Here is a 27,921-nt window from a genome sequence, read left to right on the forward strand (position 1 = left end):
TAACAGAGTCAGAGAGGCAATTTAAATGCAGATGATAACTCCCTAGGGGGTGTATCTTCCCTAAGAGTAAGGAGGTGGGGCCCAGCTTTCCCTTCAGAACCAGATCCCAGAGCCTGGGGAAAACAGCCAAAACAGAAACTGTAGAGGCCACACCTCCTTACACCAGTTGGGAGCCACAGGCTGACAGGTGCCACCTGCTGGGCATGTTAGGAAAAACACAGCAACTGGAGACCTCCCGAGAAAGTCCGTCATTCCTCTAAGATACACCCTGAATATAACCCCATTCTGAGACCTGAACCCGTTCTGGTCTGGGAAAAACTGTCTGGGGTAACCAAGGAAACCAGGTGCCTGGACAACAGAAAACTACAATCTATACTAGGAAGAATGAAGATATGCCCAGTCAAAGGAACAAACTTACACCTCAATCAAGATATAGTTAAGATATTGTTTCACTTTAATGTAACAATCTATTAAAGATTTTCAAAGAAATATGCTAAATCAAATAAAAAACCGAATCAATGAATTCAGGGAAGATATAACAAAAGAGGTGAAGGCTATAAAGACAACACTGGGTGAACATGAGATAGAAATCAAAAGTTTGAAAAAACTGGCAGAATCTATGGAAATAAAAGGCACAACACAAGAGATGAAAAACACAATGGAGACATATAACAGCAGATCCCAAGAGGCAGAAGAAAACATCCAGGAACTGCAGAACAAGACACCTGAAATCCTACCCACAAAAGAACAGATAGGGAAAAGAATGGAAAAATATGAGCAACATCTCAGGGAATTCAATTACAACATGAAACACATGAATGTACATGTCATGGGTGTCCCAGAAGTAGAAGAGAAAGGAAAAGGGGCAGAAGCAATAACAGAGGAAATAATCAATGAAAATTTCCCATCTCTTATGAAAGACATAAAATTACAGATCCAAGAAGTGCAGCATACCCCAAACAGAACAGATATGAATAGAACTATGCCAAGACACTTAATAATCAGATTATCAATGTCAAAGACAAAGAGAGAATCCTGAAAACAGCAAGAGAAAAGCGATCCATCACATACAAAGGAAGCTTGATAAGACTATGTGCAGATTTCTCAGTTGAAACCGTGGAGGCAAGGAGGAAGTGGTGTGATTTATTTAAGATACTGAAAGAGCAAAACCACCAACCAAGAATCCTATATCCAGCAAAACTGTGCTTCAAATATGAAGCAGAGTTTAAAATATTCTCTGACAAATAGACAATGAGAGTTTGTGAACAAGATACCTGCTCTACAGGAAATACTAAAGGGAGCACTACAGACGGATAGGAAAAGACAGGAGACAGAGGTTTGGAAAACAGTTTCGGGTGATGGTACAACAGCAATGTAAGTACACTGAACAAAGATGACTGTGAGTATGGTTGAAAGAGGAAAGTTAGGAGCATGTGGGACACCAGAAGGAAAGAGGAAAGATCAAAACTGGAACTGTATAACTCAGTGAAACCTAGAATGCTCAACAATTGTGATATAATGTACAAATATGTGTTTACATGAAGGAGAACAAATGAATGTCAACCTTGCAAGGTGTTAAAAATAGGGTGATAATAGGGAGAAAATAGCAAACTAGAGACTATAGTTAACAGAAACATTTTATTATGCTTCCTTTAAAATAACAAAGGCAATATACCAAAGCTAAATGGATTTAAGAGGGGGTCATAAGGGTATGGGACCCTTGGCATTGGTGATGTTGCTTTTTAGCTGTCATGTTTTTTTTTCTTTTTATTTTTATTTTGTCTCTCTACCTTCTTTGACTCTTCCTTCATCTTTGTGGAAGAAATGGAGATGTCCTTATATAGATAATGGTGATGGTGGTGAATACATAAATACGTGACTGTACAGGGAGCCATCAATTGTTTACTTAGGACAGAAAGTATGGTGGGTGAACAAAACCATCTGTGAAAAAAAAATGAATTGATGAAGAAACCTTGAGGACACTACACTGAGTGAAATATGTCAGACACATAAGGACAAATATTGCTTGGTCTCACTGATATGAACTAATTATGATATGTAAACACATAGACATGAAATATAAGTTGCCAGGATATAGAAAGAGGTTAAAGAATGGGGAGTAGTTGCTTATTATGAGCAGAATGTTCAACTAGGTTGAACTTAAGTGTTTAGAAATGGACAGAGGTGATGGTAGCATGTTATTGTGGGAATAACTAACAGTGCTGAATGGTGTGTGAATGTGGTGGAAACGGGAAGCTTAGAGTCACGTATGTCCCCAGAAGGAAAGTTGGAAGTTAAAAGATGGTAATGTATAAAACAGTGAATCTTGTGGTGGACAATCTCCGTGATTAATTGTACAAATATTAGAAATCTCTTTCATGAAGTAGAGCAAATGTATGCCACTATAACTAGAAGTTAATAATAGAGGGAATATAGGAGGGAAATATACCTATTGCAAACTATGTACTACGGTTAGTAGTAGTTTAACATTCTTTCATCAATAGTAACATATATACTATACCAATACTATGAGTCAATAATGGGGATGGGAATATTTGAGTTTTCTTTTTTTTTTGGTCTGTATTTCTTTTCTGGAGTAATGAAAATGTTCTAAAAATTGAAAAAAAAGTAATTGTGGTGATGGATGCACAGCTGTATGATGGTACCGTGGGCAACTGATTGTGCACTTTGGATCTTTGGATAATTGTATGGTATGCGAACAATCTCAATAAAATAAAATCTTAAAAAAATTTATAACAGGAGAAAATCTTGCTGTGTATGATGTGACCATAAAGCAATGGGACATATTTTCTTGGGTACCACGTAGACCACAGTGGCGATCCTTAGTGGCTGCCCAGCCACTCTCCCTAGCCCTGGGGCACAGCTTCCACTGCGCCAGAGCTTTCCTCAGCCCCATTGCCATACCTGGCAGGGGTCTCTCCTGCCTGGTCTGCTGGGTTTGGTTCTCTGTCCACGCCACCTGGATAGCACCTGGATGCGAGGATGAGTTGTTGCTAAAGAATCTTCACAGGAAATGAGAACTCAGAGGACACGGGGATAAAGCCTAATGGTAAATGGGTTTAAGAGAAAAGCAGTTCAAACACACCCTTGAATAATGTCTAAGTTACTGAGTTATAAAGCCCGAAGGCAGAGAATTGAGTTTGTGAAATTTAAAGTAAAAATATGCACAAGATGGGTATAAATCAAATATGCCATTTGACTAATGAAAAAGTGGAATTTATCTTTGCCAGACAGAGCTGGCCTCATTACCCACTCAAGTCTTCACTTCTCATCTCTCCTGCCACTCGTGACTAATGAGGCTCTAGGAAAGAAATTCACAGCCTCGGCACTACGGCACATCCCTTCTCTAACCATGTGTTTCTGTTTATTGTGTGAGCTTGAGTCTGGAGCTGAAAGCACCATGTGCCCTTAGACAACGCGTTTCAGGCCATCAGGCTCACTTAGCCAATTCACACGCACTCCATCCTCTCCGCCGTGTTCACAGCCTCTTACTGAAGAAGACAAGCCTGATATCTTAGAGATGGACGACCAATCTGTTTGTTCAAAGATAACAGCTTCGTACAACTGTCAAGTCTGTTTTTAAATTATTGGGTCAGTGGGTCTTCCAGATGAGCCACAGAGCCCAGTGTTTCCAGGTTTTTTGACCTACTCATTCTTACTGAGCTTCTGATAAGATCGGTAAATGGAGTCGTGTTCAATTAAAGTGACTGAAATTTTATATATTTCTCTCGATTCTAAGGGAACTGATTTTGTTTGGAATGCCCTAAATACATTTTTTAAATTAAGAAAAATCCCTTTTTAAAAAATGCAGCTGTCTTTTCCATGCCTTGTTCTTTGGGGCCTGAGACTGAGTTGAAGATTCAGAATCGGAACAGCCATCTTGAACAGGCCTGGTGAGCACTGTCCCCGACTAAAGTGAAGACTGAGAGGGGAGGCAAAGCCAGCAGAGCTGCCGGGGTGTTCTGCGGAGCTGGGCCTGCTGGGCCTGTGGGGCTGGGCAGGCGAGGGGCTCTGTGGCTGGCCCACTGGCCATGGCGTGGCCCTCCTCAGGCTTCTGCCTCACTGTCCATCCCAGGAACCAGACGAGGCCCAGGGCAACAGCGGCTTCACCACCGGCGTCGGGTGACTGTCTCTGTTTGACGATGTGGCATGATCTGTGCTCTAAACCTTCCTTTGCCCTGTGCAAATATTTACTCAGCAAGTGAAATAAAGACTGCCTGGAAACCAGTCCAAGAAACGCTGCATGCCTCAATTTCCTAAAAATACATATCTCCAGAAATGTTTTGTGTGTGTTTTTTTTTTTTAACCTCTTCATTTGCTTTCATTTGGAAGGATTAAGTGGAATATAATGGTTGGGAGGACAAGCAATCATTTTGGAACACAGGACTGAATTTAAGGCACACCTGGAAGGGAATCCAAAATGTTGTGGCTGTTAGTGTACGTTCACAGAACAGCTTATGTGCTCGTCTGTATTAGAAACTTGAATGCTTGGGCCAATTGATCCCAAATTGTTGGCTGGTAGAGGGCAGGGTGCAGAATCCATGTAGCTTTGAAATCAATGCCACTCCCCTCTCCCCACCCCAAACAGTCCCATTCAACTTAACCTCTTCTGGATTTCTGGATTTCCTGTTCCTGTGGGTTATTTTTACCACTGCCCTGTCTCATAGATACATATATGAGGCTTAGACAACTACCACCAAAGATTTAGTTTTTAGAATTTCTAGCATATTCTTTTCCCTAAGTAATAACTCAGAAGCCAAGACTGAGCCTGAGCCCATCATACATAAACATATTGCTTCAAGAGACCTGGGTGAGCTGCGGTTAAGAAATTCATAATCATTCTACTCCGGGTCAAATTCTACTCTGGTGGGGGTGGGGAAGGGGTTAGGGAGGAGGGACAATATTTACTCATGTGTTTAGAAAATGCTAGACCTGAATATTACATTAAATTCCTGTTTCTTTGGTGGCCCAGGAGTTGTGGTTTTGTTCTTTCTTTCCTGTGTAATTTAAATGAGATACTGAACTCTGATTCCTCGTTAAAATAAGAAATCGTACAGGCTCATCAGCTTGTTTTATGCAGAAGAAGTCCAAGGGCCCATCACCCTTCTCTGGCTTACTGGAGGAAACACACAAGCCTCCTTTCTCAGAGCTAGTGTACATTTCAGTAGCATTAACCTGGGCAAGGAGCTGAGACAGAACACCTGGGATTGAGGGTTGGCGGTACTTTCAGAGCACCTTGGCCTCAGAAACGTGCGTGTCTTTAAAGATCACATTTGCCAGGGCCATTTCCTAACCCAAGACAGTGGCTGTCCTTCTCCAGCTTTGGAGGAAAAGGGAACATTTTCTGCTTTTCCTGCTGTTATTTCTTTTTACCACCAGTTAGGAACTTGTTGTTTTCAACGTGGAACTCTGGAATTGCATCAGCACTACGTGGAGGAACATTGTAAGAGCTTCAAAACATACAGTGTGGAAAGGAAAAGGCCAGAGGAAGATGGTTAGAGAATAGCCTAGGTGCCAGAAGGACTCACTCCCCCTCCGGGGGGCCGCGTTGTCCACCAGGGACCCTTGTCCCTGAGCTCAGAATTCCTTTGCCTGGGGAAGGGTTTGTGGTGAAGTTTTTTAAGGCTACAGCTGAGCCTCATTTCATAAGCATGACTGCTCCACATGCATCGGTGTTTCCAGCATCCTTGCAATTCCTTGTAGATTTTTTTTTTTAACCCAGAAATTCCTAGAAGGTCGCCAGCCTCTCTGCTGGAGCCTGAGGAAGGGAAGGTCCCCTCCAGGTCTCCCTCACCTGCCAAGGTACGGTCTGGAGCTGAGTGGTTCCAAGGTCCCCTGACTCAGTGGTCACCAGTGTACAGACTTAGTCATGATGTTACCGATTTGTCCCAAAAGAGTAGCCGGGACAGAGCCCTTAGAGCTGACAGCCCCTGAGCTGGCTGTGTTCCTTGTCCAACGGCTTGTGCTTTGATCAGTCCAGGGGATGAATAGCTTATTTATTCTTAAACATTTCCATGCTATTTTAGTTCCTTAACAATATTTCCTTTTAAGTCAGGGAAGAATTTTCCCAGACTGAAAAACAGAATCATGGAAACTTCAGTAAGTTCTGGAAAAAGATCAACCCTAGAGCTGGAATTGCAGCTTGAGCCCCTGAGGCTGGCTCCCTCGCTGCAAGAGAAGGGCCTCCTCTTTTCTTGGCCCTGCCACTGGTCCAGGCCCTGCCTTGTTTCTCGACTATGAGAGGGGGGTGATGATGGCCCCTGCTTTGGCAGGGTTGTCAAGAAGATCGTGTGCAAGAATGGAATGAAGAAGACAACAGGAGCCTGGTTTATCCATCAGTGTGCACAAAATGGTGGCTGTGTTTCTTGGTAATAGAAGTACCTGGGGAAAAATCAACCTGATAAAAACAAGAGGTCGAGAGGCAAGATGGCGGCATAGAGAGGAGTGGAAGCTAAGCAGTCCCCCTGGAACAACTACAAAAAACCAGAAACAACTACTAAATAATCCAGAATAACTGCGGGGGGACAAACAAGACCATCCACCTCATCACACACCAACCTGAATTGGGAGGAATGCCCAAGAACACAGCATAAAATCTGAGGAAAGGGGTGGGGCCCTTTCCATTCAGAACCAGACCCCAGAGCCTGGGGGAACACGGCCATACCTCCTCACACCAGTCAAGAATTATAGGCTAACAGGCGTCACCTGCTGGGCAGAAAAGCACAGTGACCTGAGGCATCAAAGGGTGGAGCAATTTTCTAAGACACACCCACAGGGAAACCAGATACTGAATATTTCTTCCCTCTGTTCTGGTCTGGGAAAACCTGATTTGGATAAACAAGGAAACCATGACTAGACAACAGAAAATTACAACCTACACTAAGAAAAACAAAGTTATGGCCCAGTCAAAGGAACAAACGTACACTTCAACTGAGATACAGGAATTTAAACAACTACTGCTAAATCAATTCAAAAAGTTTAGAGAAGATATTGCAAAAGAGATAGAGGCTGTAAAGGAAGCACTGGACCTGTATACGGCAGAAATCAAAAGTTCAAAAAACCTACTGGTAGAATCTATGGAAATGAAAGGCACAACACAAGAGATGAAAGACACAATGGAAACATACAACAACAGATCTCAAGAGGCAGAAGAAAACACTCAGGAACTGGAGAACAAAACACCTGAAAGCCTACACACAAAGGAGCAGATGGAGAAAAGAATGAAAAAATATGAGCAACGTCTCCGGGAACTCAAAGATGAAACAAAGTACAATAATGTACGTATCATTGGTGTCCCAGAAGGAGAAGAGAGGGGAAAGGGGGCAGAAGCAATAATAGAGGAAATAATTCATGAAAATTTCCCATCTCTTAAGAAAGACATAAAATTACAGATCCAAGAAGCGCAACGTACTCCAAACAGAAGAGATATGAATAGGCCTACGCCAAGACACTTAATAATCAGATTATCAAATGTCAAAGACAAAGAGAAAATCCTGAAAGCAGCAAGAGAAAAGCGATCCATTACATACAAAGGAAGCTTAATAAGACTATGTGCGGATCTCTCAGTAGAAACCATGGAGGCAAGAAGGAAGTGGTGTGATATGTTTAAGATACTGAAAGAGAAAAACCACCAACCAAGAATCCTGTATCCAGCAAAGCTGTCCTTCAAATATGAGGGAGAGCTCAAAATATTTTCTGACAAACAGACAATGAGAGACTTTGTGAACAAGATACCTGCCCTACAGGAAATACTAAAGGGAGCACTACAGGGTGATAGAAGACAGGAGTGTGTGGTTTGGAACACAATTTTGGGAGATGGTAGCACAACAATGTAAGTACACTGAACAAAGGTAACTATGAATACGGTTGAGAGAGGAAGATGGGGAGCAAGTGAGACACCACAAGAAAGGAGGAAAGATAATGACTGGGACTGTGTAACTTGGTGAAATCTAGAGTATTCAACAATTGTGATAAAATGTACAAATATGTTCTTTTACGAGGGAGAACAAGCAAATGTCAACCTTGCAAGGTGTTAAAAATGGGGAGGCATTGGGGGAGGGATGCAATCAGCATAAACTAGAGACTGTAACTAATAGAATCATTGTATTATGCTTCCTTTAATGTAAAAAAAAAAAAAAAAAAAACAAGAGGTCTCCAGCCCCCACCCAGAGCCAGCACTGACAGGGCTCCAGGCCTCTCCTCCCTCCTCTGTCCTCCTGCACTTCCACCTTGGGACCTGGTGCTGGCTGTTCTCACCACTGCAGGGAAAGCTCTGCACGGCTCTGCCTTCAGCAGTCCTTGTCCAAGTGTCACTTTCCAGGGAGGCGTCACTGGACTTCCCTACTTAGGACTGCAGCCACTTCCACTCTGGGCGTTCCCAATCCCCCTAACCAGCGCTTTTTTACTACCTACTAATCAACTGTCCAATGTACTTACGTCCTCTATTTATTGTCTGTCTTGTCTCTACTAGAATGTAAGTCCTTCTAGGGTGGGGACATCTGCCTGTTTGACCCACTGGTGGATGCCAGCCCCTACAGCCATCCCTGGCACGTGATGGATGCGCAATAAGTATTCATGGAGAGAATAAATGTGTATTTCAGCTGCCAGAAAAGTAACCATATTTTAAAATTCTCAGTCCCATTTTTAAAGTACCAATTCTAATAACAAGGTTGTAATTTCTCTAATGTAGTTTTGCTAATGATAATAAAATGATAATGATTTTTTTCCAGGATACTTTTTAATGGAAACGTTACACCAAGGCAGCAAAATGTCTTCAAAATTAGTTCTTAGATGAACCATCAAATCATCACATTAAAATGATCATGAAACGTGCTTTAAGGAAATTATTTTGTTTTCCTGATTTTACTGTGTATTCTCTTTCAGGGATCAGCTTCAAGATCATTATCAAGATATCATCAAAGCACTCACCAAACTAGATAAATCCAAAAATGGCTGCATATCCATAAGCAAGATGCAGAAGGCACTGCAAGAATGCTGCTGTTCTCTTAAGGAAGAGGAGTTGACACACCTTCTAAACAGGTTTTTTTTGTTTTTGTTTTTGTTTTGTTTTGTTTTTGAACTGGGTAAAATAAGTTTCTCACAGTACTAAAAAACAAGGTGACAAATTGCTTTTGTTTCTTGTATAGATCCACTCAAAAAGACCTTTGACATTGAAATATCCTCTACATAATCCTCTTGGCTTGCTTTATTATAATAGGTTTAAGTCAACCAAAAGTAAATAGAGAAAGCAACTCGGCAAATTCGTGACTTTTCCTTATGTGAATTCATAGCATAATCATTTTTTAAGTTGAGTTTTGATTATATCCACATTGTTCATGCACTTTGTCAGGAGTCAAAGAATTCTACAGGACTTGTTAAAAAGAGCAACCCCAACCCCCTGCCCTGTGCTGCCCTCATTTTCCCCTTCCTCAGAGTCAACAACTTCCAACTCTTTTTAACTGATATATTTTCATATTTTATTCCCAATTTCTAAGTGACGAGCTTATACTGCTACTTCTTGATTTTTTTTTTTTTTTCTCCTGGGCAGTATCGATTGACTTCCTACTAAGAAGAAGTGGATTTAGCTCTTTTCCACCCATCACATACCACTAGCCACCTCACCCCCAGATTTCATCACCTCATGGAAACACACAAACTTATCTCCACGTGCTCTCCATCTCGCTGCATCATAATTTTGGTTAGATCAGTATTCAGGGTTTATATTATTGTGACTAGCTGATTTCTTTTCTTTGCCTATATAGCATTTTTTTTTCCCTGGTGTTTAATAATTATCTGTTTTTTCTGATCACTTTGTTTCCTATGTACTTATGATCTCTAATTAAAAACCCCAAACTCACCCCTGGTTCTCAAATCTGTTTCCAGTGTGTTCATGCACACTAGCTGTTCTGTCAGCTTCCTCTTCTTGAAGACAGCTCTTTTCAAATTCTTGAATTATCAGAGAATTTCTTTCTTTCTTTAGTTAATGAGTTCCTGCCCTGTTCTGTGCTTTCTGAAACTCCTATTGTTACTGAATATTTAACCCACATGTATTGTTCCCCTTTTTACAAAAAAAAAAAAAAAATCTTTCTCTCCCATTCTCCATCTCTTTTTCTTTTTGCTCTACCTTCTGGAAGATTTCCTGAATTTTAGTTCCCACTATTTATTTTGAGATTTTTGTTTCTTCTCTAATATTTCTCACATTTTTAATTACTAAGTGCCCATATTTGTTCTCTGAACATTCCTTTTTATAACATCCTGTTCTTGTTTCATCAATGCACTGTCTGAAGACATTAACTATACTTTCTTTTAAAATTTTCATCACTTGAAAAATCTCTCCTTCATATTGATTTTTCTATTGTCTTTCATATTAGTTGCTGTTTTGGTTGCTAAAGCTGCTGGAATACAATATACCAGAAATGGGTTGGCTTTGTCAACGGGGATTTGTTAGGTTATACATTTACAGTTTTAATGTCCAAATTAAAGCATCAAGAGGAAGATACTTTCTCTGAGGAAAGGCTGCTGGCAGCCGGGGTTCCCCTGTCACATGGGAAGGCACATGGCGACATCTGCTGGCCCTTCTCTCCTAGGTTCTGGTTTCAGTGACTCCCTCCGTTTCTGTGGGTCCTTGCTTAGCATCTCCGGGGTGTTTTTCTCTCTGCTCTCTGGGCTTTTACTGTCTTTTATCCCCTTCACAAAGGACTCCAGTAAAGGATTAAGACCCACCTTGAATGGACTGGGTCATGTCTCAATTGAAATAGCCTAACCAAAAGGTCCTACGCACAATAGGTCTGCCAACACAGGAATGGATCAAAAGAACATGGTGTTTTCTGGGGTACATAACAGCTCCAAACCAGCACAGATGCTTTCCTCAAAAATATGCTTATATTAAGAATGGAGTGCTAAGAAGCAGATTAGAAGCTCTATGCAGATTGATGGAGCTTATCAACTTTGCCCTGAACTACTGGGTAATCTGAAAGGCAGTTTCCTTGGGGAACCCATATTGTCAGTAGCTTTAAAACATTTCTTTTGGGCTGGTCTGATTTCCCAGAGAATAGAGTTGCCAGATAAAATACAGGATGCCCAGGTAAAATTTAATTTCATATAAACAACAAATTTTTTAGTAGAAATATGTCCCAAATATTGCATGGTACACACTTATACTAAAAGTTATCTGCTGCCTATCTGAAATTCAAATTTAACTTGTATCCCTGTAGTTTTTTCTTCTAAATCTGGCAACCCAACTCTTCCAGTCTCCTCCTGCGAACCCTCTGGAGACTAACTGGGTGAAGAAGGCTGAAGTTTCGACAGTCAATGTGGTCGGCTGAGTAATGGCTCCCCCAAAATATCCAGGTCCTAATCCCTGGAACCTGTGAATGTGACCTCGTATGGAAAAAGGGCCTTTGAGTGTGATTAAATGAAGCATCTTGAGATGGAGAGGTTATCCTGTTTTATCCATGTGGGCCCTAAACGTAATCATAAGTTTCCTTATAAGAGGGAGGCAGAGGGAGATTTCACCCAAAAGAGGAGAAGGCACTGTGGCCACAGAGGCAGATATTGGAGTGATGCTGCCACAAGCCCAGGTATGTTGGCAGCCACCAAGAGGCCAAGACACATTCTCCCCTGGAGCCTCTGTAGGGAGCACTCAGATTTCATCCCAGTAAATCTGACTTCAGACCTGTGGTTCCAGGACTGAAAGAGACAAACATGTTGTTGTAAACCACCAAATTTATGGTATTTTGTTATAGTCCAAGGATTGCTGGCAAGCCCCCACCAGAAGGCTTCAGACTTTGGACAGAGCCTGGCTCTATGCACTTTGATTTTGGACTTCTAGCCTCCTAGCTGTGAGACAATAAATTCCTATTGTTTAAAGCCAACCACATTGGTATTTGTCATAGCAGCCCTGGCAAACTAAGACACCCTCTTTTCATTAAGAAACTCTCCTTGGACTAGGAAAAATGCCCTCCAGTTCAGAACTGCGCCTTTGTCCTCTGGAGAGAACACACCTCCAGATCTTCTGCTGGGGCGGGGAGGGGGCAGGCACCCAGCTGCATGGAATTTGGGGAGAGAATCTGGGGTCTAATTGCTTTCTACACAGACTTTTAACCAATCTTGTTTTTGTTTTTGTTTTTCCCAGTCCTTCTGTTTTTAACCCTGCCTTTATCCTCACTTCCAGATGTACCTGGTGCTACCAATTCCAGAGTCTTTGAGGGTGTTTACAGGCTGCTGTCTTGCATTCCTTCTGTTGGTTTTAGAAGGTGATTTCTAGGATCTCACATACCCATTACCATTCATTCATCAAATTTCCAGCAGCTGGACATCCTTAAGCTTTATGCCAGGGATCCTCAAACTGGAGCAAGCATTGGAATCACTGAAAGACCTTGTTAAGACTCAGATTGCTGGGCCCTGCTCCCAAATACCTGATTCAGTTCGGGTCTGGGGTGGGTCCTGAGAATTTGCATTTCTAACAAGGTCCCAGGTGACACTAATGTTGATGCTGCTGGGCTAGAGCAGAGTACCCCACTTGGAGAACCACTGTTTCGTGTCTTTTTAAAACTCCTTTTGAAACTCCTCTTCCTGTCATTTTAGAAGGGGTTTGGGTAGGAATAGAGCTAGATATGCACATTCAAGCCATTTTATTTAACTGGAAGTCTTATCCTTTCCATCTCTCTGAAATAACTTTGAGTTAATTACTCATTCCTCTGAGCCTTTTTATATGTGTTTTCTACCATGCAGTATAATTTAAGTGTGCTGGCTAAATGCATGAATCAAATGTCCCCAACTTTGTAAAGTGAGGATATTAGCACCCCTCTCTTTTTTTAATTTTTAGAGGTTTCTGCAGAGTTTGCAATATACATTAACAACTATTCTAAGTCCATTTTCAAATAATACTATATTGTGTCACAGGTAGCATAGACACCTCATAAATGAGTCTTCCCGATTCTTCCCTCCCTTGCCTAATGACACTGCTGTCATTTGTCTCAGTTATCCATATGCTATAGCTATCCGGTACATTGTTACTGTCATTACTCTGAACAAATACTTATTCAGTCAATTAGGGATAAGAAAAATAAAATATTTTATTTTACCTTTATGTATTCTTTCTCTGATGCTCTTCCTTTCTTTATGTGGATCCAAGTTTCTAACCCTTATGTTTTCCTTCTCTCTTCTTTTTAAGCAATTCTTGCAGGACAGGTCTGCTGGTGATGAATTCCCTCAGTATCTGTCCGAGAAAGTCTTCATTTCTCCTTCATTTTTTTTTTTTTGCCATTTTATTTTTTTAATTCATTTTTATTGAGATATATTCACATACCATGCAGTCATACAAAACAAAGTGTACATTCAATTGTTTACAGTACCATTATATAGTTGTGCCTTCATCACCAAAATTAATTTTTGACATTTTCATTACCACACACACAAAAATAATAAGAATAAAAATTAAAGTGAAAAAGAACAATTAAAGTGAAAAAGAACACTGGGTGCCTTTTTTTTTTCTTTCCCCATTTTTCTACTCATCCATCTGTGAACTAGACAAAGGAGAGTGTGACCATATGGCTTTCCCAATCACATTGTCACCCCTCATAAGCTACATTTTTATGTAATCATCTTCAAGATTCATGGGTTCTGGGCTGTAGTTGGATAGTTTCAGCTGTTTACTGCTAGCTGTTCCAATTCATTAAAGCCTAAAAAAAGTTAACTACATCATTTGTAAGAGTGCCCTCCAGAGTGACCTCTCAGCCCCTTTTGGAATCTCCCAACCACTGAAACTTTATTTCATTTCATTTCACATCCCCCTTTTGGTCAAGAAGATGTTCTCCATCCCATGATGCCAGGTCTAGATTCCTCCTCAGGAGTCATATTCCACATTGCCAGGGAGATTCACTCCCCTGGGTGTCTGATCCCTAGGGCAGTGATTTCACCTGCGAAGTCGGCTTAGCTAGAGAGAGAGGGCCACATCTGAGCAACACAGAGGCATTCGGGAGGAGGCTCTTGGGCACAATTATAGGCAGGCCTAGCCTCCTTTGCAGCAACCGTCTTGCCAAGGGCAAGTCCCATGGTAGAGGACTCAACCCATCAAACCACCAGTCCCCTATGTCTGTGAGCACATCAGCAGCCATCAATGTGGGGAAGCCCAACACCCCTGCATTCTCCACCAGCTCCTCAAGGGGGCTCTGCATATTTTTTTCCTTTTTTTTTTTTAACTTTTTTTTTTAATCAACTGTATAAAAAAATTAAAAAAATTTTAAAAACATACAATGAAACATACAGTAAAAGAACATTTCAAAGAGACCATAACAAGGGAGTCAGAAAAGACAACTAACCTAAGATAACTACTTTACTTCCAAGAAAGTAACCTAATATAGCAACATTTCTGTGAATTTGTTCCTACTATACCCATCAGAAATTAACAGACCATAGTCATTCCTGGGCATTCCCAGAACGTTAAATTTACCCACGATAGCTTATCTGTTCTTATTGGATTATCGTTCCCCCTTCCTTAATTGCTCTCTATTGCTAGTTCCCTTACATTCTACATTATAAACCATTTGTTTTACATTTTTCAAAGTTCACATTAGTGGTAGCATATAATATTTCTCTTTTTGTGCCTGGCTTATTTTGCTCAGCTTTATGTCTTCAGGGTTCATCCATGTTGTCATATGTTTCACAACATAATTCTTCCTGCCATGTAGTATTCCATCGTGTGTATATACCACATTTTATTTATCCACTCATCTGTTGAAGGACATTTGGGTTATTTCCATCTCTTGGCAATTGTGAGTAATGCTGCTATGAACGTTGGCTTGCAGATATCTGTTCGTGTCACTGCCTTCCGATCTTCTGGGTATATACCGAGGAGTGCAATGATTGGATCGAAGGGTAACTCTATATCTAGTTTTCTAAAGAACTGCCAGACTGACTTCCAGGATGGCTGAACCATTATACAGTCCCACCAACAATGAATAAGAGTTCCAATTTCTCCACATCCCTTCCAGCGTTTGTAGTTTCCTGTTTGTTTAATGGCAGCCATTCTAATTGTGAGATGGTATCTCATTATGGTCTTAATTTGCATCTCTCTAATAGCTAGTGAAGCTGAACATTTTTTCATGTGTTTCTTGGCCATTTGTATTTCCTCTTCAGAGAGCTGTCTTTTCATATCTTTTGCCCATTTTATAATTGGGCTGTCTGTACTATTGTCATTGAATTGTAGGATTTCTTTATATAAGCAAGATATCAGTCTTTTGTCAGATACTTCGTTTCCAAAAATTTTTTCCCATTGAGTTGGCTGCCTCTTTACCTGTTTGGCAAATTCCTTTGAGGTACGGAAACTTCTAAGCTTGAGGAGTTCCCATTTATCTATTTTTTCTTTTGTTGCTTGTGCTTTGGGTGTAAAGTCTAGGAAGTGGCCACCTAATATAAAGTCTTGAAGATGTTTCCCTATATTATCTTCTAGGAGTTTTATGGTACTTTCTTTTATATTGAGATCTTTGATCCATTTTGGGTTAATTTTTGTGCAGGGTGTAAGGTAGGGGTCCTCTTTCATTCTTTTGGAAATGGATATCCAACTCTCCCAGCTCCATTTGTTGAAAAGACCATTATGACCCAGTTCAGTGACTTTGGGGGCCTTATCAAAGATCAGTCGGCCATAGATCTGGGGGTCTATCTCCGAATTCTCAATTCAATTCCTTTGATCAATATGTCTATCTTTGTGCCAGCACCATGCTGTTTTGACAACTGTGGCTTTATGATAAGCTTCAGAGTCAGGGAGTGTAAGTCCTCCCACTTCGTTTTTCTTTTTAAGAGTGTTGTTAGCAATTCGAGGCATCTTTCCTTTCCAAATAAATTTGATAACTAGCTTTTCCAAGTCTGCAAAGTAGGTTGTTGGAATTTTGATCAGGATCGCATTGAATCTATAAATGAGTTTGGGTAGAATTGACATCTTTATGACATTTAGCCTTCCTATCCATGAACATGGAATATTTTTCCATCTTTTAAGGTCCCTTTCTGTTTCTTTTAGTAGAGTTATGTAGTTTTCTTTGTATAGGTCTTTTACATCTTTGGTTCAGTTTATTCCTAGGTACTTGATTTTTTTAGTTGCTATTGAAAACGGTATCTTTTTCTTGAGTGTTTCTTCAGTCTGTTCATTTCTAGCATATAGAAACAGTACTGACTTATGTGCATTAATCCTGTATCTTGCTACTTTGCTAACTTTGTTTATTAGCTCTAGTAGCTGTATCGATTTCTCAGGGTTTTCCAGATATAAGATCATATCAACTGCAAACAGTAACAGTTCTACTTCTTCCTTTCCAGTTTGGATGCCTTTTATTTCTTTGTCTTACTGGATTGCCCTGGCTAGCACTTTCAGCACAATGTTGAATAACGGTGGTGATAGCTGGCATCCTTGTCTTGTTCCTGATCTTAGAGGGAAGGCTTTCAGTCTCTCACCATTGAGTACGATGCTGGCTGTGGGTTTTTCATATATGCTCTTTATCATATTGAGGAAGGTTCCTTCAATTCCTACCTTTTGAAGTGTTTTTGTCAAAAAGGGATGTTGGATTTTGTCAAATGCTTTTTCAGCATCTATTGAGATGATCATTTGATTTTTATCTTTTGATTTGTTAATGTGTTGTAATACATTGATTTTCTTATGTTGAACCATCCTTGCATGCCTGGAATGAACCCCACTTGGTCATGGTGTGTGATTTTTTTAATGTGTCTTTCGATTCTATTTGCAAGTATTTTGTTGAGGATTTTTGCATCTATATTCATTAGGGAGACTGGCCAGTAGTTTTCCTTTTTTGTAGCATCGTTGCCTGGTTTTGGCATTAGATTGATGTTAGCTTCATAAAATGAATTAGGTAGTGTTCCATTTTCTTCGATGCTTTGAAAGAGTTTAAGTAAGATTGGTGTCAGTTCTTTTTAGAAAGTTTGGTAGAATTCCCCTGTGAAGCTATCTGGCCCTGGGCATTTATTTGTGGGAAGCTTTTTGATGACTGATTGGATCTCTTTGCTTGTGATTGGTGGTTAAGGTCTTCTGTTTCTTCTTTCGTCAGTGTAGGTTATTCATATGTTTCCAGGAAATTGTCCATTTCCTCTACATTATCCAGTTTGTTGCCATACAGTTGTTCATAGTATCCTTTTATATTTTATTTAATTTCTTTGGGATCCGCAGTAATGTCACCTTTCTCGTTCATTATTTTGTTTATATGAGTCTTCTCTCTTGATTTTGTCAGTCTAGCTAGGGGCTTGTCAATCTTGTTGATCTTCTCAAAGAACCAACTTTTGGTGTTATTTATCCTCTCTATTGTTTTTTTGTTCTCTTTATCATTTATTTCTGCTTTAATCCTTGTTATTTCTTTTCTTCTACTTGGTTTAGGATTGGTTTGCTGTTCATTTTCTAGCTTCTTCAGTTGATCCATTAGTTCTTTGATTTTGGCTCTTTCTCCTTTTTAATATATGCATTTAGTGCTATAAATGTCCCCCTCAGTACCGCTTTTGCCGCATCCCATAGGTTTTGGTATGTTGTGTTCTCATTTTCATTCGTCTCTATATATTTAGCAATTTCTCTTGCTGTTTCTTCTTTAACCCACTGATTGTTTAGGAGTGTGTTGTTTAACCTCCAGGTATTTGTGAATTTTTTAAGTCTCTGATGGTTATTGACTTCTAATTGTATTCCACTGTGGTCCGAGAATGTGCTTTGAATAATTTCAGTCTTTTTAAATTTATTGAGCCTTGTTTTATGTCCCAGCATATGATCTATTCTCGAGAAAGTTCCATGAGCACTAGAGAAGAATGTGTATCCTGGTGATTTGGGTTGTAATGTTCTATATATGTCTGTTAAATCCAATTCATTTATCAGATTGTTTAGGTTTTCAATTTCTTATTGGTCTTCTTTCTGGTTGATCTGTCTATAGGAAAGAGTGATGTGTTGAAGTCTCCCACAATTATTGTGGAAACATCAATTCCTTCCCTTAGTTTTGCCAGTGTTTCTCTCATGTATTTTGTGGCACTTTGATTGGGTGCATAAACATTTATGATTGTTATTTCTTCTTGTTGAATTTCCACTTTTATTAGTATGTAGTGGCCTTCTTTGTCTCTCATAACATCCTTTCATTTAAAGTCTATTTTATCTGAGATTAATATTGCTATACCTGCTTTCTTTTGGTTATAGCTTGCATGAAATATTTTTTTCCGTCCATTCACTTTCAATTTCTTTGTGTCCCTGTGTCTAAGATGAGTCTCTTGTATGGAACATATTGATGGTTCATTTTTTTTAATCCATTCTGCGAATCTATATCTTTTAATTGGGGAGTTTAATCCATTTACATTCAACGTTATAACCGTGAAGGCATTTCTTGAATCAGCCATCTTATCCTTTAGGTTTATGTTTGTCATATATATTTTTTCCCTCTCTCTATTAATATCCTCTAAGGTACCCATACTGAATCTCTTTAGTACTGAACCTTTCTCCAAGTCTCTCTCTCCTTTTTTTGTTTCTCTGTCTGTAGGGCTCCCTTTAGTATCTCCAGTAGGGTAGGTCTCTTGTTAGCAAATTTTCTCAGCATTTGTTTGTCTGTGAAAAATTTAAGCTCTCCCTCAAATTTGAAGGAGAGCTTTGCTGAATAAAGTATTCTTGGTTGGAAATTTTTCTCACTCAGAATTTTAAATATGTCATGCCACTGCCTTCTCGCCTCCATGGTAGCTGCTGAGTAGTCACTACTTAGTATTATGCTGTTTCCTTTGTAAGTGGTGAATTGCTTTTCTCTTGCTGCTTTCAGAACTTGGTCCTTCTCTTCCATATTTGACAATGTGATCAGAATATGTCTCGGAGTGGGTTTATTTGGATTTATTCTATTTGGAGTTCACTGGGCATTTATGATTTGTGTATTTCTGGTGTTTAGAAGATTTGGGAAGTTTTCCCCAACAATTTCTTGGAATACTCTTCCTAGACCTTTACCCTTCTCTTCCCCTTCTGAAACACCAATGAGTCTTATATTTGGGCTTTTTATATTATCTATCATATCCCTGAGGTCCATTTCAATTCTTTTATTTTTTTCTCCATTCTTTCTTTTGTTCTTTCATTTTCCGTTCTGTCATCTTCCAGGTCACTGATTCGTTGTTCAACTTCCTCTAGTCTTGTACTATGAGTATCCGGAATCTTTTTAATTTGGTCAACAGTTTCTTTAATTTCCATAAGATCATCTATTTTTTTATTTACTCTTGCAATGTCTTCTTTATGCTCTTCTGGGGTCTTCTTGATGTCCTTTATACCTGTACCATGCTCTTCTTCATGTCCTTTATATCCTGTGCCATGGTCTCGTCATTCATCTTTAGTTCTTTGATTAAGTGCTCCAGGTACTGATGTTTTGATTTGGGTGCCTGGGCTTGGGTTATCCATATTGTCTGGTTTTTTCATATGCTTTAAAATTTTCTGTTGTTTTTGGCCTCTTAGCATTTGCTTAACTTGATAGGGTTCTTTTAGGATTTGTAGACTGATTTAAATCCTCATCTCTAATTTGTCAGATCTACAGCTTCATGGAGTACACTTTCTCTAACTAACCAGCAGGTGGTGTCCACGAGCCATCTGTTCCCCTCAAGCCAGTTCTCCCCCACTTTGTCTTTGTGGTGAGTGGGGGAGTGAGTCTTGTGGGGTCCAATTTGTGTACCAAGATTGCATGTGTAGTTGGTGTTGCCCACCCTGTATATGGGGTGTGTGTCTGGGCAGTCAGGGTGGGGGGGGGGGTGGCTCTAACAATCAAATCTCCCTGGTGTTCCTGGAGTTTTAAAGCTGCTGCAACAGTCTAATCCCTCAGTTCAGTCCTGCCACAGTTTGTCTCTGCTGCTGATCCACAAGTCTTTGCTATTGGTGAATGGCCCCTGAGACTTGCGAGTGGGTCCCTCTTCCAGGCCATGCACCCCCAGGTCCTCTGTTGAGGGATGACTGTGCTATGTCACAGGTGAGTGCCATCCCCCCAGGGCGGTTCTGGGCTGCAGGGCTGTGTAGGGAGGCTCCCAGTCTGCTGAAAGAATGGCTGAATTGGGCGTGTTAATTCACTCTGCTCCACCTTCCCAACTCTGGGACAACCAGCTGAGGGTGCAGGGAAGGCTAATGTCCATGCCCAATTTTGTGGGGTGTGCGTGTTATTGGAAGCACTTCCATCACACTGGGTTGTCTGGGGCAGCTCTGGACTATGGGGCCGGTGACCGGCAGGAGTGTTTCCTGTCCACCAGGATGGTGGCTGTGAGAGGACGCCCCCCTTCTCTTGGGAGGTTGTGGTGTTTAGTGAATTTTCTCAGCCACTGGATTATTGCCTTTTGTCTCAAAGCTCTCTTAGTTCTACTCTTGTCTTGACCTGCCCAAATTGCAAGTCTTTGAGGCTTTCTGTATTGGGCTTCTTAGAGTAATTGTTTTAGAAAAAGAAAAAAAGATTAAAAAAAAGAAAAGGGCCCTCTCACAGATCTAATGGGTTATTGAAATGCTAAGAGACAAAGCAGTTAGGGCCATTAAGAAAAGGTCCAGGGGGCAGAGAGACTGGTTTTTCTTCTGGATTTGCATATGAGCCTCAGGGCCTGAGCTCTGCCCTTCCCCTTTGTATGTTCACCAGAACTCCAAAAAGCCTCCACTTTTATTTTTGGGTTTCTGTTGCTGTTTTTGCTATCCCTATCTCCTCTCCGCTGGGCTGGCTGCTCCCAGATTCTCTGGTATCTGGTCTTAGTCTATCTATGGTTGGAGTTTGGATCAGTAGAATGAATTTCCGATAAGAGCTGCCACTGCAGTTCTCCCTTCTCATTCCCAGCCCTGATTGCCCCTCCTCCCATGGGACTGAGCCTGGCAGGGAGGAGCATGGGTCCCCTGGCCACAAAAACTTACAGATTTCGCTGATCTCAGCAGTTCCACGTGTTCATGAGTGTTGTATGAAGTATGCCCAAAGTCAGATTGCTCTGCAGTGTCCAGTCCACACAGTTCCTGGCTTTCTACCTACTTCCCTGGAGGAGTAACTAAAACATACACCTCACCACTCTGCCATCTTGCCCCGCCTCCTCTCCTTCATTTTTGAAAGACAGTTTCACTGGACATAGAATTCTAGATTGGTGGTGTTTTTCTTTCAGTACTTTAATTATTTCACTACACTCTTTTCTTGCTTGCATGGTTTCTGGAAGGAAGTTTGCTGTAATTCCTATCCTTTGTCCTCTGCAGATAGGATGTTGTTTCCCCTCTGACTTCTTTCAAGATTTTCTTTGTCTTTGGTTTTCTGCAGTTTGAATGTGATATATCTAGCTGTAGATTTTGGGGGTGGTTATCCTGCTTGAAGTTCTCTGAGCTTCCCAGATCTGTGGTTTGATGTCTGCAATTAACTTCAGAAAATACTCAGCCATTGTTACTTCAAATATTTTTTCTGTTTCTTTCTCTCCTTCTAGTATTACAATTTTGCATATGTTAAACTTTTTGAAATTTTCCAACAGTTCTTGGATATTCCATTCTTTCCCTCCCCACTCCCCCATTCTTTTTCTCTTTTCATTTCAGTTTGGGAAGTTTCTGTTGATATATCTTCAAGCTCACTGCTTTGTTCTTTGGCTGTCTACCGATGAGCCTATGAAAGACATTCATTTCTATTAGTGTTTTTTACTTCTAGCATTTTATTTTCTTTCTTTCTTAGAGTTATCTCTGCTGACATTACCCGTCTGTTGTTGCATGCTGTCTACTTTTTCCATTAGACCCCTTAACATGTTAATCATAGTTATTTCAAATTCTCTATTGGATAATTCCAAAATCTGTGTCATATCTAAGTCTGGTTCTGCTTGTTTTGTCCTTTCAGACTTTTTTTTTTTAATTTTAGCATGCCTTATAATTTTTTTTTGAAAGCCAGACACGGAGTATCAGGTAATAGGGTCTGAGGGGAACAGGCCATAAGTGTGAGGCTTTATGTTGTTCTGGCAAGGAGTTGGGCTGTCTTTAATGTTTGCTGTAGGTGGAGGTGCCAAAGGCTTTAATTTCCTTCAGCATCCTTGTTTTTGTCCCTCTCATTGTCTTTGGGTTTCCCTGAGAACTCCTTCTTGAATAGCCTGTGCGTTATGGCTTTTTTTTTTTTTAGCTGTAATTTGATATTATTATACCATAACCCTGTTGATGTAATAAGGTGTTGGTGAGGAGTAACATTGTAAATTTTATTACCAAATTTCAGTCTTTTGGGGGGATTGGGTCCCTGGGCTGTGATCTTCAGAAGTATTCATTAGCCCATTTTTTTCCCTCAGGACAGTTAGAGGGGCCTGAAGTTGGCCAATTGCCCTTCCTCGAGGTGGGAGAAGGCTCTGGAAAAGTCTTTTCCCTTTGGAAATAGGCCTCTGTAATGGAGAATGCTCTGGGCATATTTCATAAGGGTTACTCTTTCCTCCACCTGCTAGAGCCAGGTGGGATCCTGGATCTTCACTGTGAGAACCTGGAGGGTTCCTGGAGGTCAAGCCCATGAAAGTGTGGGGAGCCCCTAATTTGGGCCCCGGGAGTTTCTCACTCTCAGGCTAGAATTGCCACCTGAGTGTTCCTACCAGCTCCAGCTGCTTCTGCTCCAGGTAGGCAGATCTTGGCTCTGATTCCTGGGTCCTGTCTCTCCAGGGACCACTCTTTCAGGGTGGTATTTTACCCTGTGACCTCAAGTCTCAGATGTGTCTAAGAAAAGCCATTGGTTTTCAGTTTGTTCAACTTTTTTCTTGCCGTAAGAACAGGAGGGACGACTTCTAAGGTCTTACATGCCGGAGCTCCCCTCCACTTTCTTTCACCTTCCTCCGGCTTCTTCCATGTCCCTCTTTTGTCAACTACACTTCAGTTTTTATTTTCAAAAAGATAGTTTTGCTGCCACAACCAGGTCTTCCATTCTTGGGTCATAGGTTGATTCTAAAACTTCAGCATTTCATTATTATGACTATGTAGATATTATTTGGTGTCTAGATAATGCATGAAAAGTAGCTTTTCTTCTCGGTGGCACTATCCTTCAGCCATTGTCCTTAAGGTCAAGTAGATTTTTGTGGATTCTATCACTTGCTAAAAATCATAACACATTTTAAGTTTGCCTTACATTTATATTATGACTTTATTGGAGAGATTTTTATTTCCTTTATTTCATTTTATTTGTTTCTTATTTAATTTCCTTTTTGTTTTTCTTGCATCATTTGCCTTTATTTTCCCTTATCAAATAAAAACAAATCTGGTCCTAGGTACGGAGATACTTTATTCAAAAAGACTATTATAATGGGGGAAGGGGATTATTGCAATGGAGAGAAAGTTCTGACCATGAGATCTGCAAGCCTCCCAAAGGTCAGGCAGAAAAGGGCTTTTATTTTATAGGGAGATGTAAACAAAGACTAGAAAGAACTGGTTATGAGAGAATGAGATGAGAAGGTAGTGTGATCAGCCAATTCTCGGGGTGGAGGGCAGTGGTAAAGAGAGATGGTTCCACATTCTGGTGCTGGCTCAGGCAAAGGGTGGGTCAAAGTTCAGGGTGGGGGGAAAGAGGGAAGGTAACTGAAGTTTGGTCATGTAAAATGTTCTGGTTTGCTAATGCTGCTGTCATGTGAAATACCAGAAATGGATTGGCTTTTATAAAGGGGGTTTATTTGGTTACAAAGTTACAGTCTGAAGGCCATGAAAATGTCCAAATTAAGACATCAATATAAGTACACCTTCACCGAAGGAAGGCCAATGGGTCCAGAAAACCTATTAGCTGGGAAGGCACGTGGCTGGCATCTGCTGATCCTGGGTTGTGTTCTAGCTCCTCTTTCAGCTCCTGTGCATTCTTCAAAATGTTGCTCCTGGGGCTTTTGTCCTCTCTTAGCTTCTCCAGAGCAAAGTGTCAGCAAAAGTCTATTTTCAATGGCTGTGTCCAGAATGTCTCTCTTGGCTGTAGCTGCACTGAGTTCCTTCTGTTTGTCAGCTCTTTTATATGGCTCCAGTGATTTAATTAAGACCCATGCTGTATGGGCGGGGCCACACCTCCATGGAAATAATCTAATCAAAGGTATTACCCGCAGTTGGGTGTGTCACGTGTCCTTGGAAACAACCTAATCCAAAGGTTCCAACCTAATCAAGACTAAATACATCTGCCCCCACAAGATAGCATTAAAGAACATGGCGTTTGGGGGGACATAATATATCCAAACCGGCATATAAAGTTAGCAGGTCTTTTGTCCACATTGGTCAGTGGGTACAGGCAGTTCAGCCAATCATTTACGAGGCAGAGAATTTGGAAGGTCTGTGTCTGACCTTGTCACAGGTAAACTAGGGTGGCATCCAGAGTTTCATCCAATTCCCATGGGAGAGGATGGTAAGCCATTTCCTAGAGCACAAAGCGGGGAGTGATTTCTTTAACCATGGTGGGTTTTGAGGAGGAAGGACATGGCTCGGATAAAGTCTACATTGTTTACCTTCATGTTTCTCCAGCCTTCCGTCCCACTTTCTATTCTCTCAAGGTTTTCCCAGGTGCTCTCCACCCTCCAGCCCACCTGCCTGCACCCTCCACCCCCGAGCCCACCTGCCCACACCCTCTGCCCCTGAGCCCACCCGCACACTCCTGTTGTCAGTTTGCCACCTCAAGTGCATCCTGGGCTAGCCCCACTATGCTCCTGGGTTGCAGCCCCTCTGCTGTTGATCCCACGTCTCATTTCTTGATCTGCATTCTTATTTTGCAGGAGTACTTCCTGAAGTAATTCATAAGAAAAGATGGATGGGAAGTAAATATTCTGAGCTCTTGCTTGTCTGAAATATGTTTTATTCTCCCTCACACAGATTGCTAGCTTGATGGAGTGGAAAATCCTAGAGAGAAAATTGTTTTCCCTTAAAAAATTTTTTTTTTTTTTTTTTTGCAAAGAGAGAAAGAGTTTATTGTTAAGTGCAAAGCAGGAGATCAGACAGCCTGCCTTAAAATTTTGAAGACATTTCTCCATTATGCTTGAGCCATGAGAAGTCCAGTGCATGTGTGTGTGTGGAGAGAAAGGGAGGACCATTTCCTCCTCAAATGCCTATATTTTCTTTTCTCCATTAAACAAGCTCTCCTCTCACGGAATTTATTTCCAGCCGAGCAAGAATTTGTGCACGTTCAATGAATAAATCATGGGGAAATAGCACTAGATAAATAATTAACTGCATGATTATAAGAGTCTTGTTAAAACATAGTTAGGCTTGATACTTTCATAAACAACAAAAGGACTGTGGAATTTCCGTAGTCCACCTTTCAATGGGGTGATCAACTTTTTTAACAAATTGAAACCTTAATAAAGATCCATTGCTCGGTTGCTTGTTTCTTCTCAAAGACCTCTTGATGATAAACATCTCTGTTATTTGTAATTATGTGCGGATTATTCTTTTCTAGATCCAAAATAGACTTTTCTCAATAATACTGAGGAGATTAGCATATGCATTTGATTTTATTACTAAATTTTAATACCAAGTTGGCAATTTATCCTGCTGATGAAATAGTGTTGATTATCCTTTTCCTCCATGTCTCCAGCCTATTAGCCAACTCGAGCTGGGACTGTGCAAGGCTGCTCTGCAGCTGTGGGTTGGAAAAGCACAGCTCTTGGCTCGTTTTCTTTAGAAACAGATATCTGAGTCACTGGAAACTTCCCCATCCGGCTTACCAACTTTTCAAGCTGTTCTGCCTTGACACTTCCTTTCAATGCTGCTGAAAGGAAGTTGAGATGTTAAAGTCTCAGTTATCCCCAGAGAGAATTCAAGGGCCAGAAACGCGAACTTCAAACACAAACTTTATTTTGAATTATTTGACGTGTCTAATAAGTATGCTCTATGTTCTCATGAAACTTTTGAGTTTTACCTCGTAATATATTCTTTTAGAATTTAAAGGTTTTTTTTTTTTTTTTTTCGTGTCAGAGTCCAGGGCAGGAAGGAATCTTGATTTCTGTGTGGATGACCTTATTGAGTTATATGCTCGGATGGAATTTTTATTTGAGAAAATACCATGTAGGTTCTTTAAAAATATTTTTGAGTGCTTTCATTGTGATAACTTACAACCATTCTTTCAAAAGAATTTAACATACATTTCGCTCAGTTCCTATTATCCTTTTCACTGTCTTTGACATATTCCCCTTCCTTTCAAATTCTACTGCCCTTTCTTGAATCCCAGCCTTCATTACCTGAGGCCTCCAAGACCACAGGGGCTTCCCGTCTAGGCCCCTTCCCCCTCTCCCCCCGCATATCCACTACACAGCCCCCCCTACCCCCATTCCACAATCTTATATCCTGGCCATCTTTTGTGCCACTGCCAGATGCATCTTCCCACGCTGCTGTGCAAATGTCACCTCCCTGCTGAAACACTGTCATCCGCCCCAGACATAGGACTAGGCTCTTTAGCCAGGCCACCCCTTCCCGCCTTCTGCTCCCTGGAGCCAACAAGCCGTCTTGTCCAGCCCTCCAGTCCCAGATCTTCTCAGCAGCACAGACAGTGGCTTCTCTAGCCAGCAGTGACCTCCGTACTCTCCCCTCTCACGGCCCTTGCCTTGTTGCCTTATTTTGCTGTATTTGAAAGTGCTTATCTAATGCCACAAGTAATTTGTATGTAGATACCTACAGGTCAGGGAACAGTGTCTTAACCTTATTCAGAGTCCCCACACTGCTCTGTATGCAGCAACTGTTTGTTGAATGAATAAGTAATCATGTTTTTTACTGATAGATTATTTTCTTTCCTCTGGGGCATGGCCCAAGTTGGGGAATCAGCCGGCATGATAATCAGGTCAATTACCTTGACTTCTTGAGAGCAGTGTATAACAGCAAGTCACCAAGACCTCAGCCAACTGAGAAAGAAGAGAGCCAGCCAATCAATTTTGCAACCCTGAATCCAGAGGAGGTGGTCAAAAACATCCAGGAGGTTGTCGCTTCCTCCCATCAGGCTTTGTTAAAGGTATGACAGACCCAAAAGTGCTTTTATTATGAAAACCGAGGTTTGGTACTCATTTCAACTCCTAACAAACACCTCCACACCCCTCCCCCTCCCCAGGACCCCTCCCACCTCCCTGCATTCTCCTTGGGGTATCTGAATCTGGATGAGTTAGTCCAGCTCAGAGTGCTAATTTGAACCCATGTATGTCCACTTTTGCTATAGAAAAAGCCAATGTGATTCCACCCAAACCGTGTTCTCTAAGTCAGAAGTACTCAGTGTTTATCAAGTGCTGGGTCTGGGGTTTGGGGAAGGGGTTTGGGCAGGCGGCAGAGGCCCCCAGATGAGAGCAGCTTGGGACATCACTGCCATCTCAGTGCTGCTAGCATGGCTAAAGCCAATGGTTGCTGAGCTGAAATCTGGGCTCAGGGTTGCCAGATCTTCCCATGTTTCACAAGAAGCTACAAAGTCCCCTGATTTGTAAAGGTCAGCACATATTTCAGATTTTTCAAAAACATCTGTGCTGGTCAAACTAATCCATTTGCAGGATGGCTTTCCCCCTGGTAATCTGAAGTGGCAGCACTTAGCTCTCGGGGTGCTTCTCAAACTGTGGGAGGAACCATGCTTCTCACTTTGGAGAAACTACTTAGCGATGAGGAACTGTTGCAGGTTTTAGGCAAGGGGGTAAGATTTTCTGGCCAAGAGTTGGAAGATGTATTGGAAGGAGAGAGGGCACGTGGGGCCTTGCAGAGAGGAAGAAATGTGATGATGTCAAAGGATCGCCAGCAGAGAGGATACCGGACACGTTTCTGTGTCTCCCTGGAGATGTGTCTTCAAATGCATCTTGTTTCTGAAAGGCCAACAATACCTTACATCTATTAGAGTTGTATAGATTTCTAGCCTTTTCACGTGTGATTCTCCCACCGCCCTGTGGGTTGGCAGCTGGGTTTACACGGAGGCGCCACACTGGCCCACGGGAGCACAGGAGCTGTGGCTAGAGAGGGCTGGACCCACAATTGCC

General features: G+C 41.2%; 1 protein-coding gene across 9 annotated transcripts in view; it reads left to right on the forward strand.

Annotated features, from left to right (window-relative positions):
* EFCAB6 (EF-hand calcium binding domain 6) overlaps window positions 1-27,921 on the forward strand; it is a 333,133-nt gene that overhangs the window by 251,691 nt on the left and 53,521 nt on the right. For all 9 annotated transcript variants that reach the window (XM_037845944.1, XM_037845943.1, XM_037845941.1 and 6 more), the window contains 2 exons: window positions 8,905-9,060; window positions 26,729-26,924. In XM_037845944.1, coding sequence (XP_037701872.1) covers window positions 8,905-9,060; window positions 26,729-26,924 — 352 coding nt within the window. The remainder of the gene's footprint in view (window positions 1-8,904; window positions 9,061-26,728; window positions 26,925-27,921) is intronic.

The sequence above is a fragment of the Choloepus didactylus genome, chromosome 8 (genome assembly GCF_015220235.1).
Source record: "Choloepus didactylus isolate mChoDid1 chromosome 8, mChoDid1.pri, whole genome shotgun sequence".
NCBI lineage: Eukaryota > Metazoa > Chordata > Mammalia > Pilosa > Megalonychidae > Choloepus > Choloepus didactylus.